We start from the raw sequence: 18,980 nt of genomic DNA, 5'->3' as shown, positions 1-18,980 counted from the left end.
GTACTCAGATTTCTAAGCAGTGCGACAGATATGTACTCAAATTTGTAAGCAGTGTAGCAAATATGTACTCGAACTTTTAAGCAGTGTACCAGATATGTACTCAAATTTGTAAGAAGTGTAGACACACATGTTTGGTAGTAATGGGTATTATGGAAATTTCCATGTTTTAATTAATTTTGGACCTCCGGATAAAAAAAAAATCCGGTTAGACCCTACTATAAATAACTATATGGGCCTAGGACCAAACAAGAAATTTTCCTTAAATTAATTGATGCTGTCAGAAAATCCCCTAGGAGGATCTATGCTGTCATTGTTTAGGTGGGAGTTATTTAATTTCAAATCAGACTTCAGCCAGTTTTTCCAAGGATAAAACACCATATCCCCCTCCCCCACCCCCTTGAATACACTCAAACCCAAATCTCATCACTTCAACTCCCTGTGTAAACAATTTCTTCACAATCTCCTTGTTAACTTTTGGGTATCCTAAACTTTTCCCGTTTTCTCTGAGTTTTTTTGGTTATCTTTAAAATGGGTGAAAGAAGAGAGGGAGGAGCACCAATTGGTATTGATTTGGGAACAACATATTCATGTGTTGGAGTATGGCAATATTATCGTGTTGAGATCATTGCTAATGATCAAGGAAGTCGCACTACTCCTTCCATGGTTGCGTTTAAGGATTTCGGGGCTCGTTTGATTGGTGATCCTGCAAAAAATCAAGCCGCTCTTAACCCTATCAACACCATTTTTTTGGTAAAGTTTTTTTGGACATTTGTATACTTATTCGATTTACTCTACTGTTCTTCTTTTAAAGTTTATACATTGATTAAGCTTAGAATCAAGAGATTTTCAGTTTCTGAATCTATTTTCTGTTGGGTGTAGATGTAAAACTTCTAATTGGTAAGAAATTTAGTGATAATTATGTTCAGAGTGATATCAAGGTATGGCCTTTCAAAGTGACTGCTGGAGTAGATGACAAACCCATGATTCAAGTCAGTTATAAGGGCTAGGATATGGAGGTTTCAGCTGAAGAAATTTCAGCAATGGTTCTCAGTAAGATGCGTCAAACTTCACAAGACTATCTTGGTTCAGTTGCTGAGAATGCCGTTATTACGGTACCTGCTTACTTCAACGATGCTCAGCGTCATGCTACCAGGGATGCTGGCTGGGTTAACTGTAATGCGAATCATCAGTGAACCTACCGCAGCTGCGATTTCTTACGGTCTTGGTACAAAAGAGACTAAACTTGGTCCAAGGAATGTTCTCATCTTTGATCTTGGTGGTGGTACCTTAGATGTTTCGTTACTCACCATTAATGGGGGGATCTTTGAAGTTAAGGCTACAGCTGGAGATACTCACCTTGGAGGAAATGACTTCAATGATAGGATGGTGAATCACTATGCGCAGAAGTTCAAGAAGATGCATTACACTGACATTAGTGGAGAACCGAGGGCTATTAGGAGGTTGAGAACAAAATGTGAGCGGGCAAAGAGGAGTCTCTCAAGTACTAGTGAAACAACCATTGAGATTGATGCTTTACACCAAGGCGTTGATTTTCAAATGGCCATTATATTGGGGTTCAGAGCCATCTACATGCTAATCTTGCGCAAACATATTAGCTAACAAGAAACACTTGATCTCTCGGATTGCTCCATGTACCTCACTACGATCTAGGATAAGAAGAAGAGAAAGAGAACCACAAAGATGCAATCCATAAAAAAAAGCAACAAGAATTAAAGTACTCACACATTTAACGTGGTTCAACAACATACACAATGTGTGTATTTGTCTACATCCACCAAACGGCTACGACCTCTTTATTCATTATAGAATCACCACTGAGAATTACACAACTGATTGCTTAAATCAATCCATCGACTCAGCACATCCGCGACCGAACACAAGAACTCTCACAAGCTCCCTATAAGATCCAAAATAGTGTCTTCACTCATATGAGATAATACTTACCGTATTATCTACCACCACAAGATGATCTTCTTTGCACACCCTGATATAGATTACCATGGACGCCTTTAGCTCAACACCAATAATCTAATCCAGCACCACCAAGATGATCTTCTCCTCAACAAGATGTCTTACCAGCATCTCCATATGAATACTCCATAACGACATATCTCTCAACATCGATAAGCATTCCATAAGCACCATAATGATGTACTCCTTCCAACATTAGGTATCTCACATAACCACCTCAATAGGTGGGATGAATCCCTCACATCTCAAAGAGATTTACATTGAGGATTCCATGACTAAAACACTTAGCCTAGACCTCCTTATATAGGAGTCACAAACTTGGTTCCCAAGGAAACCATGGTCAATTAGGAAACCCATCTTATATATGGAAGTTGTCCTAAGCCATCTATATTTCCCTAACGGAGCCTTTCCGGAACCTTCTAGAATTTAGCCGTCTTCTTTGACCTAAACTAGGAAACCCACTGTTTCCCTACAAATCTCCACCTCGGATCATGCATTCATGCATGAGATGATCAACTAGTTATCCCTCCATCTTCTGAACATCGATTGCACCATCACTGGTTTCCTACATATCCTCAATAGGAATCAAATCGAAAATGTAGTTCACCCAAATTGTTCCATAGAACCTCCACCAGAAGAGAGCAAACCAAACTTGAACCTCACCAACTTAGACTTATCAATCCAACCTACTGGTGATTGTACAAATCTCCACAACGGTGAAAAACTGACCATCTCAACAAATCAACATCATATGATCATCCGTTATGCAACATCTTGAGAAAATACACCTTACTCCTTTATGTTCACAACTCCACATTGATTGGAATCATTCTAGGTGTATTGCATGCCAACTCAATCAGACCGTATAACATTATTATCCATATGCTTCCATCGAACTTAGTTACGGTCATTATGCGCCCTTGAGCCTTCGCCACCCCCGAACTTTCTCCATACTACGAACACATCTCCGTCTTTGCTTTCCTTGCTCCACCTGAGTCAATGTTCCTCTCTTCTAAGCCACTAAATCCAAGTTACGCACCACATCTGTTAGGGTTGACATCCATAACTACTCGATAAGCAAATGAAACTACCACGGTAGCCTTCATGCGTCTGCCTAAGTATTACCTTAGCAGAACCATAATCTTCATCTTCGTCTCTAAACTCCAGCCAAGTCAATTGCTTACTTAAAACAACTGATCACATACTTGCTCTTTTCCATGAGCATGTCCTCCAAAGAGAGTTAACGAGAAACCTTGCGTTAGTTTGTCATAAACCAACTTTCATGTTAGCTCCCAAGAAACTAACCATCTTGTATGTACCAAAGCATATTGAGCATGACTCTAAATGCGCACCAAATACAACCAATCGATGGATCATTGCCACTGCGTGCCAATCTCGAGCTCATCTCTTATGAATCTTTCTTTACGAGCCTATCTCCGATTGAATCATGATTCTACGATCATATTTCCCCAATTGAGTTTTACTCCTTCAAAAAATTCATCATATCTTCGACCAATGCATACATACCAAACACGTGTATAGCTTCACAAAGACTTCGACAGCTGACACACCAATCATCTTCACCACTTCAGCAACCTCTACGGGCTTTAACAACAATGTCCTTTTTACGGGCTTTAACATAATTTCCAAGATAGTCTTTTATCAATTTCTTAACAAGCATGTAGTTTCGACTTCGCGACAGTCAAACCAAAACATAGTAAGACTTGGATAGCACTGTGTCTAACGTCGAAGAATTCATTGTTACCGTTGTAACAATACATAAAGTCACACATTCTGCCTTTTGCATATCCCTTTCCCAATCTTTCTCCAAAAACGTACACCAACATTCGAAATCTGATAATTCGTCATTCACATATAAAGACCCAATCACACCCCAGCCATAATCTGAAACCTTTGGTAACTTCCTCAAGATCCAAGCAATTCAAGACGTTGTTGTGTTTATCTTCTCAAACAATGTAGAGAAAATAACTTGACGGAAACTATATCGTTGCTGAACCAAATTTCTCAAAAGAAATCTTTACCTTCATCTCTACAGGCTCTGTCACTATTGAAATTAATTTCAATAACTGTAGCAGACGAGCAAACCCCCAAATATTATCATTGCTATAATGTAGCTCTCTCCAACAGAAAGTCTCACACCGATCATCAAGAAATCAAATAGACAATGAAAATAAAAGGTTATCGGAAAAACACGCTGAAATTGTAGCCCTGTCAAATTCATGCACCGTGTTTTCTCCTAAGTAGTATGCGCTAGCTTCCATAGCCACACCACCACACATATTGTAGTATTGTATCTTTATTCTTTAAACTCTTGAAGTATCCAAGCGATACCTTTTTAATTCCTCACAACGGGTCTTCACCAAAGTAGGAACGTATCTGGAACACAAATAGACCAACCTGTTTATCACAATGTTCTTGCACTTCAACTAGCCCCGATCGACTTCAAATGGTGTATAACAAAACAACTCTTCGACAGAACGTCATCGACAAGAATCAAAAAGGTCACAAACTATCTAGCTTCTACATCGGAAACAGTACGAGAGAAACTCCAGGAAACATTGTTTTACTCGACACAGTGCAATACTCAACACAGACAAACAAACCCTACAAACTGTGTCGACCAACTGCTTCTTATACAATAATAAGAATCCATAGCTCCACCACAACCAATATCACATCGCATCCAACGACCCATGTCCTGTAATTTATTTGTAGCCACATGCTTCAAATACTAAGACTGAAAATCAAACTCTTCACTTCTGGAACATATCAAACCCTTGCCAACAGTCAATACTTCCAAAATGAAACCTACTACGAGATTTCCCAAATCCTTTTCGTAACAAATAATTAAGGCAGAACGAGTAAGAATTCATCTTCACATTCTTCAACTTCAGGTTAAAGAAAATCAGCAACATGATCCAACTGATGACGATTGATAACCAAATTATGGTTTCCCTTGGTATGGAACAATAATGAGACTTTGATATGCTAATATTATTTACTTCCAAAACATACAAACCAATATTTGTATCCCAACTACGATATTCTTGCCTTCTTGTGTCTTGCCAAGCAAACACCGATTAATTGAAAACCAAATCTACGTAGGTCTTTCAAACAGTTCACAAGAATATGGTACGAAGTATAGAGAATAAATAAACTTACTTGAAGCCATGCATAGGGTTTCTGCTCCAATAAGAATCAATGCCAAGTCTCCAATTTAGAGCACCACAAATATCAAGACCATAAATCTTGACCATATCGAATGCAGATCACCTGATATAATCTCATTCCTTCAGAAGTACGCTTTACTTTGCTTTGTTCCCAAAACTGATGAAATCAAATCCTACACATACTTGATAACATCAAACACTGCATCTTCGGAAGCTATAACATCAAATCCTCACATACTTGATGAAACCAAATCCTTTGTCTTCAAAATTTTCTACTGATCCAAAAAACACAAAAAACTCCTCTCTTCAAACCTTCTATCTAGCCTAAAGCTCTGATACCAATTGTTGAGGCAATTGGTATCTAACCTAAAGCTCTGATACCAATTGTTGGGGTTCAGATCCATCTACAGGCTAATCTTGCGGAAACATATTATCTAACAAGAAACACTTGATCTCTCGGATTGCTCCATGTACCTCACTACGATCTAGGATAAGAAGAAGAGAAAGAGAACCGCACAGATGCAAGCCATAAACAAAAGCAACAAGAAGTAAAGTACTTACAGATTTAACGTGGTTCAACAACATACACAATGTGTGTATTTGTCTACATCCACCAAACGGCTACGACCTCTTTATTCATTATAGAAGCACCACTGAGAATTACACAACTGATTGATTAAATCAATCCATCGACTCACCACATCCGTGACCGAACACAAGTACTCTCACAAGCACCCTATAAGATCCAAAGTAGTGTTTTTACCCATATGAGATAATATTTACCGTATTATCTACCACCACAAGATGATCTTCTCTGCACACCCTGATATAGATTACCATGGACGCCTTTAGCTCAACACCAATAATCTAATACAGCACCACCAAGATGATCTTCTCCTCAACAAGATGTCTTACCAACATCTCCATATGAATACTCCATAACGACATATCTCTCAACATCGATAAGCATTCCATAAGCACCATAATGATGTACTCCTTCCACCATTAGGTATCTCACATAACCACCTCAATAGGTGGGATGAATCCCTCACATCTCTACGAGATTTACATTGAGGATTCCATGACTAAAACACTTAGCCTAGACCTCCTTATATAGGAGTCACAAACTTGGTTCCATGGTCAATTAGAAAAGCCATCTTATATATGGAAGTTGTCCTAAGCCAGCTATGTTTCCCTAGTTGAGCCTTTCCGGAACCTTATAGAATTTAGCCGTCTTCTTTGACTTAAACTAGGAAACCCACCGTTTTCCTACACATTACTCTTTCAAAATTCGAACAATTGAACATGGACTTGTTTAGCAAACGTATGGAATCTGTTCACAAGTGTTTGGGAGATGCTAAGACGGACAAGAGAAGCGTTCATGAAATCGTGCTCGTTGGTGGGTCTACTAGAATTCCAAAGCTTCACTATCTACTGCGGGATTTCTTTGGGAATGAACCTTGCAAGAGAATCAACCCTGATGAGGCTGTGGCATACGGTGCTGCAGTACAAGATGCTGATCTTTTAAGTGGTGAGGGTAATGAGAAGTTGCAAGACTTGGTTTTGTTAGATGTCACCCCTCTTTTTCTTGGTATTGAGGTAAGAAATTAAAGCTTTTGGGCATACAACCATTCCGGTGAATGAAGGTGTTATGCAAACAATTACCGCAAGGAACACAACTATTCCCACTAATAAGAAAAGGGAGGATGTCACTACTCAAGTTGACAATCAAACTTCTATCAGATTTCCAGTATATGAGGGAAAGAGTAGTAGAATTCATGAAAATAACTTGATGGGTGAATTTGTATTAACAGGAATTCCACCAGTACATCGCGGTGTTCCTAAACTAATAGTATGTTTCGACGTTGATGCAGATGGCATATTAACTGTGTATGCGGAATACATTGAATCAGGCAGCAAGAGTCATATTACAATTACCAATGACAAGGGGAGGTTTTCCAAGGCCGAGCTCGACAGGTTGGCTCTAGAGTCTAAGAGATACAAGTTAGATGATGAAGACCACATGAAGAAGGTGGAGTTTGTTAAGATTGTCAGGATATTGTGATATCTTGGCAGTTATGTTATGTATATTCTGTTTCTATGTGTTGTAAGATCGTATAAGATCATATATTGTGTATCTTTTCCTTTCCTTATTTGTAGATGTACAACTTGTGTATATGAGGCGTTTTCCCATTGAGGAATACACATTGAAAGATTATTCTTCACAACCCATCCCTCTGATGTGCATGTTCTATCATGGCATCAGAGCTAGGTAAGATCTGAGAATCCACTCTTCTGCTGCATAAACCTTGAAACAAACATCTTCCAGTAAATCAGTGTCTTGTATTTTTTAGTCTGTTTTCCCATTCCAAAGTTTGAAACCCTAAATCCAGGAAACTAGTTATCTGTTACCCTAAAGTCTGTGAACATGTCTCGAGAAGATTTTCAGCCTATTATTGTCAGATTAGATGGAACAAACTATAATCACTGGTCTTTTCTTATGAAGAGATTTCTCAAGGGAAGAAGCATGTGGAAATATGTAGATGGAACAGAAAAAGTTCCAGCAGCAGACACAGGCACCTCTGGTGTCAAAGATAAAGACAAAGAAGATACATCAGTTGATGCCAAAGAAACCTGGGAAGTTAACAATCATAAGATCCTCACATGGATTAGTAACACAGTGATCACCTCAATCAGTATGCAACTCACCAGCTTTGAAGTCGCAAAGGAGGCATGGGATTTTCTGCAGAAAAGGTATGCACAAATCAACTTTGCTCAATGATATAAACTTGAACAAGATATTCGTGCTATGAAACAAAATGATCAATCGATTTCTGACTTTCACTCTGTGATGTCTTTGATTTGGAACCAACTGGCTCTTATGAAACCAAAATGGACTGTTGATTTGGCATTATGGGAGAAACATAGAGAAGAAACACGGCTAGTCCAACTCTTGATGGCATTAAGAGAAGAGTTTGAAGCTGTGAGAGGTGCTATTCTTCATCGCTCACCTTTACCAACTGTTGAAGCTTCCCTGTCTGAACTTATTGCCGAAGAAACACGCAAACGTATCAAGTCAGAGGTCTTAGGAGTATTTGCAATGCCATCCATTCGACCTAACTTCAACAATCAGAAGAACAGTTTTCCTATGCCCATGCCATCAACACAACGTGACTTTTCTCAGGTCCAATGTCATAATTGTAAAAAGCTTGGCCATCTAGCAAGGAGTTGCACAGTTCCACCGCCGATTTCACCACCAGATACACCCTCAACACAATGCAATTATTGCAAAGAACTTGGACACTCTACAAGAAACTGCACTCTCCATCATCCTGAAACATGAGAAGGATGAACTCCAATAGATTCAGTGGTCCAACCAGATTTGCTGCAGCACCAGTACGATATATTGGGTCATCTCCCTCTTCATCAGTACAAATAGTACTGGCTACACCAGATATCAGTTTTGATTCAACATCATCCATGCCAAACCTTGCTGAGATACAAGAGATGATCAAACAAGCACTTGCATTGGGTAACAATACTGCAGCTGCTTCTGTTTTCTCTGCTCCATCAGGTATTTTCTCTACTGGTTGGTACCTAGATTCTGGAGCATCAAACTATATGACATATAACTTGAAAGCTTTCGATAGTCTTTATCCAGTTATAACTCCTAAAATACACACTGTTGATGGGTCAACTGTCACTGCTAGTCATATTGGTTTGGAGAAGGATTCAAGTGATATATGTGTTCCAGATGTGTTATTTGTACCTAACATTACAATGAATCTTATCTCTATTTGTCAGCTATGTGATCAAGGTTTTTACACACTTTTCTACTCTAATGGTTGTGTTAGACAGGATCTCAAAACAGGGAAGCTAGTTGGGATAGGCCGTAGAGTTGGTCGATTATATCTCTTTCAAACTCTAGTCATTCCACCAAAGACCAGAAATCATGTTGTTGCTGCTACAACTACTTCATTTTGACCCACTTCTCCATTAATGTCTTGGAATTCTAGGTTAGGTCATGTTTCTTTTCTCCGTCTTTCATATATGATCAATAAAGGCTTGTTAGGAGATACTCAGTTAGACAAAGAGCCCAAATGCATCTCTTATAAACTGGAAAAACAACCAGCACTTTCTTTCAGCTCTAGCACTTCTATATCTATTGAACCCTTTGTTGTTATTCATTCTGACGTTTGGGGTAAATCTCCAGTTGTGTCAAAAGGAGGAACACTATATTATGTTAGCTTTATTGATGACTATTCTCGTTATACATGGGTTTATCTATTCAGTTCTAGAGCAGATTTTCTTAAATTATATGTTGATTTCTCAACCATGATAAAAACTCAGTTTGGCAAGGTAATCAAAGTCTTTCGTGCTGATCAAGGTGGAGAATACATCTCCAATCCATTTAGAGAATTTCTCAAAACTCAAGAAACCATTCTTCAATTATCCTGTACAGAAACTCCAGAGCAAAATGGAGTTGTTGAACGAAAGCATTGACATATCATAGAGACAGCTAGAACCCAACTGATTTTTGGTTCAGTCCCATCCAATTTCTGGGGAGAATCCGTCCTAACAGTAGTCTACACCATAAATCGTGTTCCAACAGCTATCATAGGAGGTATATCACCATATGAGTGCTTATACGGTAAGAAACCAAACTACTCTGAGCTTAAAGTATTTGGTTCTACATGCTTTGTGCTTCTTCCAGAACGTGAACGACACAAACTTGGTCAAAAGAATGTGTTGTATGTCTTCCTTGGATATGGTATTGAACAAAAAGGATACCGTTGTTATGATCCTATCAATAGAAAACTTCGCATCTCTCGTCATGTCACATTCTGGGAGAAAATCCCATTCTGGTCCATTCTGAGTTCCAAGTCATCATGTTTTGAGACTTTCACCTATGTTGATCCCTTTCCTAGTGAATCTGGTGGTACATCATTGTCTACTCCTGAAAATCCATCTTCCTCAGTTGCTGAACCTCAAATATCTACTGAAACTGACCACACTATGCTACCCAACAATGCAGAACTGGTAAGAGATCATGAACCTAACAATGATATCTTACCACCTCGTAACCGAAGGCGACCGGCTAAATTTGCATATTATCATTGTTCTTTATTATCCATTATGTATTTCTATGAGCCAAAGACCTACAGAGAAGCATCAGTGATACCAGAATGGCAAGATTCAATGAAAGATGAATTGACTGCTCACAGAGAGGCTGGTACATGGGATATGGTAGATCTTCCACCATGGAAACCAGTTGCAGGAAGCAAATGGGTCTACAAATTTAAAACGAAGTCAGACGGCAACAAAGAACGATGCAAGTCGCATATAGTTTTTCAAGGGTATACGCAAGAATATGGCATTGATTAAGAGGAGACATTTGCTCCTGTAGCTCGAATGGTAACAGTAAGAACTTTTATTGCTGTTGTTGTTGCTCGTCAATGGGATCTTCATCAAATGGATGTGAAAAACGCCTTTCTTCATGGTGAACTACAAGAAGAAGTGTATATGAAACCTCCTCCTGGATTGCCTCATGCACCAAACCAAGTATGAAAACTTCATAAAGCTCTTTATGGCCTCAAACAAGCCCTTCGTGCCTGGTTTGAGAAGTTCAGCACTGCAATTCTCAAATACGGTTTTGCGCAAAGCTACTATGACTCAGTAATGTTTACTAGGAAATCATACAAAGGTGTTGTGATTCTTCTCTTATATGTGGACGACATGGTCATTACTGGCAGTGATATAGACGGAATCAGTGATAATCTCAGGTCAGTTATCAGTTCACTACGTTCCCTCTTTCTAACTTCAATTTTTCTTGTTCTTTCTAATTGATTAGGTATTATTTATAGAAACTATTCGAGATTGCGTTGTTGCTCAGGGAACCAACAAATTTGCTTATGATGATGTAAAACAGACACACCTTAAAAACTATGAAAACGTTAGTTTTTTTATTTTTCTCCATTTGCTTCACTAAGATGAGTGTCACTTTTAAAGTATTAGCTACCACCAAGAAAATAGAGAGCTAGGTTGGTCATCTCACCTTAAATCTTGTTTTGTCAATGGGCCCAAAAGTAAGGGCATCATTGTCGTGCAACTCATGATCCAAAGCAAATCTTCTCCAACCTCCACTAGAACTAGCTAGTTCTATCCCCAATGAAGATTGTCCCATACTCTTTACCTTCTTCATCTTCTAAACTAAATATGTGGTTAGAGAACGAAGAAGGTAAGGAGTAATGCCCTTGTAGAAAATGTTCATTGATAATATATGGGATTTTACTGGAGGTTGGAGAAAGTTGGCTTTGGATCATGGGTTGGAGGATGGTAACGCCCTTGTATAGACTCATTGAAAAAATAAGATTTAAGAGATCACCAACATCTCTTTTTTCTTGCTTGAAGTTGGTATCTTTTGAAGTTGGTCGTGACTATGTAAAATGATATTGATATTTGTACTTGGACGTATACATATTCGAAGTTATATTTAAAAAAATGTTTCGGAGGAAGTTATCAAGGCTGACGAAGAGGATGCTGATCAAAGTGTTAAGCCTATATGGAGACAAACTCGTAAGAATCTATCGTAAGGATCTATCAAGCGATACAACCACCAAGTATTTGATGGATGCGTGCATCAAGTTTGATGTCAAGTACCTTCCTCCTCAAACAACAACGCGGTTGTTGGATAAGGTATAGTGTTGATATAGTTTCTTCATGCTATAATGGATATTCTCTTTATATTAATTCATCTTCAAATAAATTTGACGTGATCAGCTTTGCAATGCATATACGAAGTCGAATGATCCGGCGGTACAACAACGCTTCGCCGAACAATTAAAGGTGTGCATACTCATCATCTTTATCTTCTACTTTTGTTAAGTTGCACACCCTGTTTTTATCTAATAAATGTGAATGTGACTTCGGGACTTGGCGGTTGACCGGCTCACTATGTTGCTTACTGATTCACAAAATATCAAGGTGGTCTTTATAATTAGTTCGGCTACCGAAGATGTGTGCATTTGAGATTTGCTTTAACCGTCGATTGTTTAAGTTTTGATACACTTGGTACTAAAATGGTTAATGACTCCGCTTTATCATTTTAGTGATCACTAAAGCAAGAGAAATAGAAAAACAAGTTAGATGGTCGCTAATTCTCATGTTTCTCTTTTACACCATTTTGGACGATTAGAAACAGGTTCTGCTTGTTACAAAACAAGGTTGTAACTTCTGTTTCAAAACATGGCGTGACAAACTTTTGTAACGACCATATCTGTTACAAATTTTGGGTTGTAACAGGAAGAAACTTTTACTGCGTGGAATTTCGTAACAGCCAGAAGCTGATACACCTTATTTATAACAGACGAGTCGTAACAGAGAGGAGCTGTTACGAAATTTTGTAACATCAAAAAAATTACTGCCAGTCAATATTGACAATTTTTGACCTGGTCAATATTGGTCCTGGTCAGTCCATTTTCAACCATAAATATACCGGAAACACAAAATAACCTGCATAAATCTTTCATTCAATCCGTCCTACCAGATTCTATCATAATACAAGAATAACTTCTTCATTCAATCTTACATACATTCAAGTAGTTAAGAACTTAAGAGAATTTCCAAGTTTATTCCTAATTTCAGAGAATTTCTAAGTTTTCTACATGAAGGAGATGGCATATGAGATAAAAATAACAGAGGCAGGACTCACATAACATTCTTTGCCTTCCCATGCCGCAGACTGCTGCATTTGAAGCAGAATCGGTGAAGCCGCAAACTGCAACATTTGAAGCAGTATCGGTGAAGCTAATGGAATCCAATGGAACAGCAGCTACACAATATCTTCAAACCAAAGGTCTGTGTTTCATGCCCATTGATCTTACAGGAGCTCTCTCTTCCAAAAAAAAAAAAACAGCTACTCAGAACTTCACCAATTGTGCAGACGTACAGAGCTAGCACTGTAACCTACATTCTCCCCAAGTACTCCAACTGCTGAACAAAACAAAACAAGCCTACAGTCAGAAAACCAAAGAAGAATCCAACCCAGTAAACAAACAAGAATGACATGGGAACTGAAGTTTATTGCTTATCTTACCTTCTTTGAGGAAGCGAGTGATTCTGGTTCCTCTGCTCAACTGCTAACCATAAGCTCCTTGGTTTCAGACCTTACTATTATAATATCTGGACCATAAATGAGAATAAATAAATAAATAAAATATAGATGCATAACTTAGAATTGACCCTTGCTATGGATGGTAAAAAAGGCCGGCCTTTCAGAACAACACTATACCTCTTTCTTGGCAGTTCCAACTGCCTCTTGGTGCTACACCCGGTGAGCGGATTGTAAGTGTTAAAAGCGAAGCCCCGTAATTCTTCCAATTTATCCAAGGTTGACCCTGTAAATCATAATTAATAAAGAGAATCTTTAGAAAATACTTCATCTCAGCAATGCAGGCCCCAACTCTATTGACAAGCAAATCAGAAGATGTTGCTTACTAATCTCCAATGCCTATTCTGCTTGCAAAATATCCAGTACCATCTCCAATCCCGTTTCCAAGTGCTCCAGCTCCATCTCCCCACTTTTCACCATTCTATTTCCTCATCCAACAGAAGGCACTGCACCAACACAACAGTAATGAACGGGAATATGTTACGGTTTCCTCTGCATTTCATTTCTGCTAACTGCTTCCTGGTAGCTAGAGCTAAAAAGATGCATAAATCATAGTATATATTAATAGTGAATCTGAAACATGAAGAAGCAATAACCATGCATCAAAAGAGGTAACTCATAGTAGCACTTTAAACCACTGATGATGAAGATGAAATTGAATCAAAGGAAGCCACCCAACTTAGCTGCCTGCCAACAAATCGTAACAAAATTTCTAAACTCTATGCTTCAAAAAGAAGATACTAGTAAAAAGGTTACAAAGAGAAAGTGAGAGTATCATAGATGACCAGATCGTGCAGTTCTTTTTTCATGCATGCTGCATTGCATTCAGAATCTTCAGATTCACCCACCGATATCATTGAGACTTCATGCCTCTCTGCAGCAAGCTCAAACCTTGAGAAAATTGCTTTTACACCCAGACAAAAATATCTAAAAAGGGTTACAAGTTACAGGGCTACAACAGTTCAAGTACCTGGAAGTTGGACATCAGCTTTAACTGAATCGAGTACAACAGTGCTCTGAATGTAGCTGCCAAATTTCACCCCAGCTGGGATCTGATCTGCTAGTATGAAAAATTACTCTAAGTAAATCCTTCGAAAGTTATAATGTCCATTGTAAAGATCAATTATCCAACCCTCTAGTTCCACTAACTTCAAGCATAAGAACAGCACAAGGCCTGCCGAATGGGTTTGGTGATAGAATTTTATTCAGCTGCAAGTATAAAAACCATGAGTAAAGAATTCAAGAGCAAAACACCTAAAGCACATGAACTGTTGATTCAAGGGAAGTATCGTAATTCCTCTAACCTTAATTAAACTTTCAGCTCTAAGTGAAGCAGGTCGCGCAAAACCAAGCAAGATAAACACGGCTGCCGTTACATCGGAAAGTAACATTGACCCACTCTATAAAAACACCAGAGTTACTCAAAATATATCCCATAAGCACAAATTCAGACATTGAAATCAACACTACTCAACAGAACGTCCCAGAGGATTCATTGCCTCGAAGTAAGGAGATAAAAAAATCTAGATTTCATAATCCAGCAAAACACAACTAAGTTTGGTGCATTAAATTAATTGGGCCATCATGTTTTCTTGACTTTGCCTACAGCGAAGATGGCACCGTCGTGTTTCAGCAACTTGTTTTATCCATATCTGTTATCCTGGATTCCCAAATGAATCCAAATGAAAATAACCGTACTTGGTATACATTTAAAAAAAGTTGTTCACATCTACCATTAGCTGATCCGGAAATTCAGTTCTACAACCTCACATCAATACTACTACCACTACCTAAATTTCTTCACCAACCATTCAGTATATACAATCCCTTCTCCAGACTCAATCTAAACATTAATTCTATTTATTTGCTTCTAAATTCAGAACTAACAGCTTCATCTGAATAAACACTACAATTCCCAGACAACATCAACAGCTCATTTTCTAAGCCTAACCATCCACAAATATAACTCTTCTTCCTGCAACTCAAATCAACAGGAATACCCCCAATATTCATCTTTGATTTATCAAAACCCTAATTTGAGTCTCTACTTCTTTAAAAAAACTCAAATTAAATCTAACACATCCATCTCTACTTTAATTAAGACTAAACCCATCAACAATTTATCGATTTAAAACGCTTTCATACCATAATCACCAAATTACAAAACCGTAAATTCACTTACAATTTCTTCTGGGTTTGAATCGATGACCAAATCAACACCAACTTCATCGACAATTCCTGATGCTACTCCTCTTCTCTCGATCTCAGTCACATATCACCATCATCATCGATTTCTTCGATTCTCAGAGAAACCCTAATCTTCTTTTTAGCTCAGTCTTTTAATCCTACAATTGATTCTTCACCATCAACAGCAACATCTCCTTCTTCATCTAATGATCTTCTTAGAAATCTCCTTTATGATGGTTTGCAAAAAAAAAAAAAAAAAAAAAAAAAAAAAATCAGTGATTTTGGTGAGCAAGAGAAAGAGGAAAAGCTGAAAGAGAGAGTCACGGAGCCGATATTGAATCTAGGGTTAGGTTCGCTTTTCTTTTGGTTATAAAACACCATCTCCGTGAGTTATAATCTTAAGAAAAATCAGCCGGATATAAGGGTCCTGATTTTAATAAGTGTGCTCGTCACGTGATTCTGATGTGCCCACACGTATTTCGCACACTTGAAGTAAGGTGTTACCACGCATACAAACTAGTCGCACACGTAAAGTATCCGCAGTTGCGAATTTGTAACAGCAGGAAACTTTTGTAACATACATTTCCTGATACGTATTCGTAACCGGTCATAATCTGTTACGAATTTCTGTTACTATATTGGAAAAATGGTGTAGTATAACTTAGGGTCGATGATATAGTTGTGGAGGGTTTTTTGAAACAACTCGTTAAAATTTTTGGAGAGTTTCAGCAATAACTTTAGCTCAGCCCAGAGTTTTCTTTTTGCTGGAGAGATTCAGCTGATTTCTTATCAGCCTAAATATTGTTTTTGCATCGGAGTTTGACTGCGACAAGGATAAATTCCTTTATATTGCAAGTTTTCAACACAAAGAAAGTAGAACAGTATAAATAAATAAAACCATCCACTGAAGTTAACGCGATGTACAAAATCCCCTTCATCAAAGTACCACAACAGGTGGTGCCAATGAGTCCTATCAGATCTGGATTGCATACTATCGGAACCGAAACCAATTATTTACTCCTATCCGGATTTTAACGGTTTCGAGTTCGGTTCTTTAAAACGGTTAAAGAACGTAATAATATGTAGTATTTATAAAACCACGCCCTACGTATTTAATAACACACTAATTAAAAGATGATAAGTATGTCTGGTAGTGTGTGAGACATTTGAAGCAAGAAAAATTAGCAGCATTTAGTTTACTAGTAGTTAAGAGGTATTTGAAAGCAATGTTTGTTGAGGTAGGACAAGGAACTATTTCTGTCATGAAATAGTTTGGCTCATACAATAAATAAAATCAGCACCAGCCCATGGAAGCATGCATGAAGTTTTGAGAAAGAGGAAAGCTCATAGCTAGAAGCCAAAAATCGGTTGTTAGGAGGGTGAAGAACGAACTCGACTCAGTGACTGTCATACTTAACTGTCTATCTCAGTCATTTACTTGCCTGCTCTTCTCCAATTCCTTGTCTAGAAACAATGCATTCAACATTATCTCATACCAAACCCTCCTTAACTCTACCTACATCATCTGCTAGTTGTAACTTCTCTAATCTATAAATACCTATATCTCTTCGGTATTTGATAACACAACATTACCTACAAATTCTTACACAAACCCTACTTTAACTTTGCTTTAATTCATCATCATCACAAGATATTACCTTCATCTTCATCATCATCACAAGAAAAAAGAACTTTCTCTTGAAATGCTTCTCGATTTAATGGGTAGGAATGCATGATCTCTTGCCTGGTGCTCAATTCTTTTGTTTCTGCAGTCCTTTTCAAACTAGAAAAGAAAATTGTATCTAGACTTGGGATCGCAGCAAACCGCCTCACGGTGATGATTACGTTTCAATTATGGATAAATTTATACGTATGATTAGCTAGATTAATTGTTAGGCGCACAGACAATTAGGTGTACGTTACTCTTTAGATTAATTATGTTACACTTACATTGGTACATCTACATTGTTTTCTCTTTTGATTAATCATATTCATTCCATCTGTTTTTGTATACAGACAAACTGGAAATGTCTTGGACTTGAAGTCTTGAACAACATTTACATGAGTGCTTATCGGGGTTCATTCATGGATTGAAAAATTAACAAGGCATAATGTCGAGGAGTTTGATCTCATGTTAGACCATGGCGAGCCTTTTCTTATTCCTCTCTCTCTTTTTACATGCGAGTCACTGATTAAATTGCAGCTAAGCATGAATTATGCTACCCATCTTCCTAGAAGTTTCTGTTTTCCAAAACTCAACAGCCTCGATCAGCTCTTTGGAATCCGTTTTACTGATGATTGCTGCTGGAATGAGCAACACTTTTCTAATTGCCCTGTCCTTGAAAGTTTGACTTTGGAATACTGCACTTGGTTTGATGTGACGAATTTCTGCATATCAATTCCAACACTTAGAGATTTCCTTGATAATTGGTATGAGCGGACTCGGAAAGTGCAGACGTGTCGGCGATGTGGATAGTGGATATTGTTTCTAAAATAGCTGGCGTTGATGCATCTAAGCTTACAGAGTCATTACATTATTACTCAGTTACTTTTGGACTCCTTCAAAAGACATGAAACACTGACTCAATGGAGGAGATTAGCGTTCTCAGGGGTTTCACCTTGGTTTTAATGGGCTACAGCCAGCCGCCAAAAGGCACGATCTTCATTTTGGTGTAACCATCAAATAAAGAAAGACTGAACAAAAATCAAATTGATAATATAGTTCCTTTGTATACATGCACCTGGTTAATTTCTTGATTAAAATTTCAAAAATTTATTACCCGCTTCTAATTATTCGTCTAACATCTGAGACTCATCATGTGCTGGTTTGTTAATCTGTCCACTTAGTGGGTTCTTGTCGTGCACCATTAGTAGCCCTTAATCCTCTTTATGACATTTAGGCTCTTCTGATAGATGTAGACCATGCTGTTGAAACGTAACAATACGTAGTATTTATCAAACAGTGCCCTACGTATTTAACACACCAATTACCAGCATTTAGTTTACCAGTAGTTGAGCCTGGCATTTCAGGAAATATTTTGAAAGCAATGTTTGTTGAGGTAGGACAACGAACAGTTTCTGTCATGAAGTAGTTTGGCTCATACAATAAATAAAATCAGCACCAGCTCATGGAAGCATTCATGCAGTTTTGAGAAAGAGGAGACCTAAAAACAAACATGATGTTAGTATGATTGTTAAACATCCCAAGTGGTGGAAGGAAAATGGGTCTGTGGTTGAGGCGGAGGCAGGAGGTGAGAAAGTGTTGTACTTGGACTCCCGGATTCAAACATTGGATGCCTGGAGTAAATCCACCTTTAGTGGGTCGTGGACGATGCTGATTGTGAAAATTTGGCTTCAAAACTTGGGCATCAACAACAACTTGCCGCTCACAATGATTTTTGCTCTCAAGAAACTATGATATTTTTCACTTTCACCATTTA

General features: G+C 38.2%; 1 protein-coding gene and 1 pseudogene across 2 annotated transcripts; one reads left to right on the top strand and one right to left on the bottom strand.

The window, feature by feature from the left end:
- The first annotated feature begins 528 nt into the window (after window positions 1-528).
- LOC113280482 lies at window positions 529-7,248 on the top strand (annotated as a pseudogene).
- Window positions 7,249-13,838: 6,590 nt separating this feature from the next.
- Window positions 13,839-14,857, bottom strand: LOC113284188. Of its 2 annotated transcripts, XM_026533601.1 has the most exons (5): window positions 14,658-14,857; window positions 14,487-14,562; window positions 14,324-14,410; window positions 14,139-14,227; window positions 13,845-14,040 (listed from the first exon to the last, which is right to left on the bottom strand). In XM_026533601.1, exons 1-5 carry the CDS (start codon window positions 14,742-14,744, stop codon window positions 14,014-14,016), a joined length of 366 nt encoding a protein of 121 aa, XP_026389386.1. In that variant the 5' UTR covers window positions 14,745-14,857; the 3' UTR covers window positions 13,845-14,013. The 2 variants fall into 2 exon arrangements, with proteins under 2 accessions (XP_026389385.1, XP_026389386.1); XM_026533600.1 differs by having other exon boundaries at window positions 13,839-14,227.
- Window positions 14,858-18,980: the final 4,123 nt, after the last annotated feature.

Source organism: Papaver somniferum, chromosome 5, assembly GCF_003573695.1.
Source record: "Papaver somniferum cultivar HN1 chromosome 5, ASM357369v1, whole genome shotgun sequence".
In the NCBI taxonomy this organism is placed as follows: Eukaryota; Viridiplantae; Streptophyta; class Magnoliopsida; order Ranunculales; family Papaveraceae; genus Papaver; species Papaver somniferum.
This window is presented reverse-complemented; position numbering and strand designations above follow the sequence as displayed.

What these genes read in the sequence shown, in the direction of transcription:
- LOC113284188 (XM_026533600.1), bottom strand. Translation starts at nt 14,744, where the DNA reads ATGTTACTTTCCGATGTAACGGCAGCCGTGTTTATCTTGCTTGGTTTT. An exon ending in GAGCTGAAAGTTTAATTAAG is followed by an intron (nt 14,563 to 14,657) that starts GTTAGAGGAATT and finishes TTATACTTGCAG; the next exon opens with CTGAATAAAATTCTATCACC. An exon ending in TGAAGTTAGTGGAACTAGAG is followed by an intron (nt 14,411 to 14,486) that starts GGTTGGATAATT and finishes TCATACTAGCAG; the next exon opens with ATCAGATCCCAGCTGGGGTG.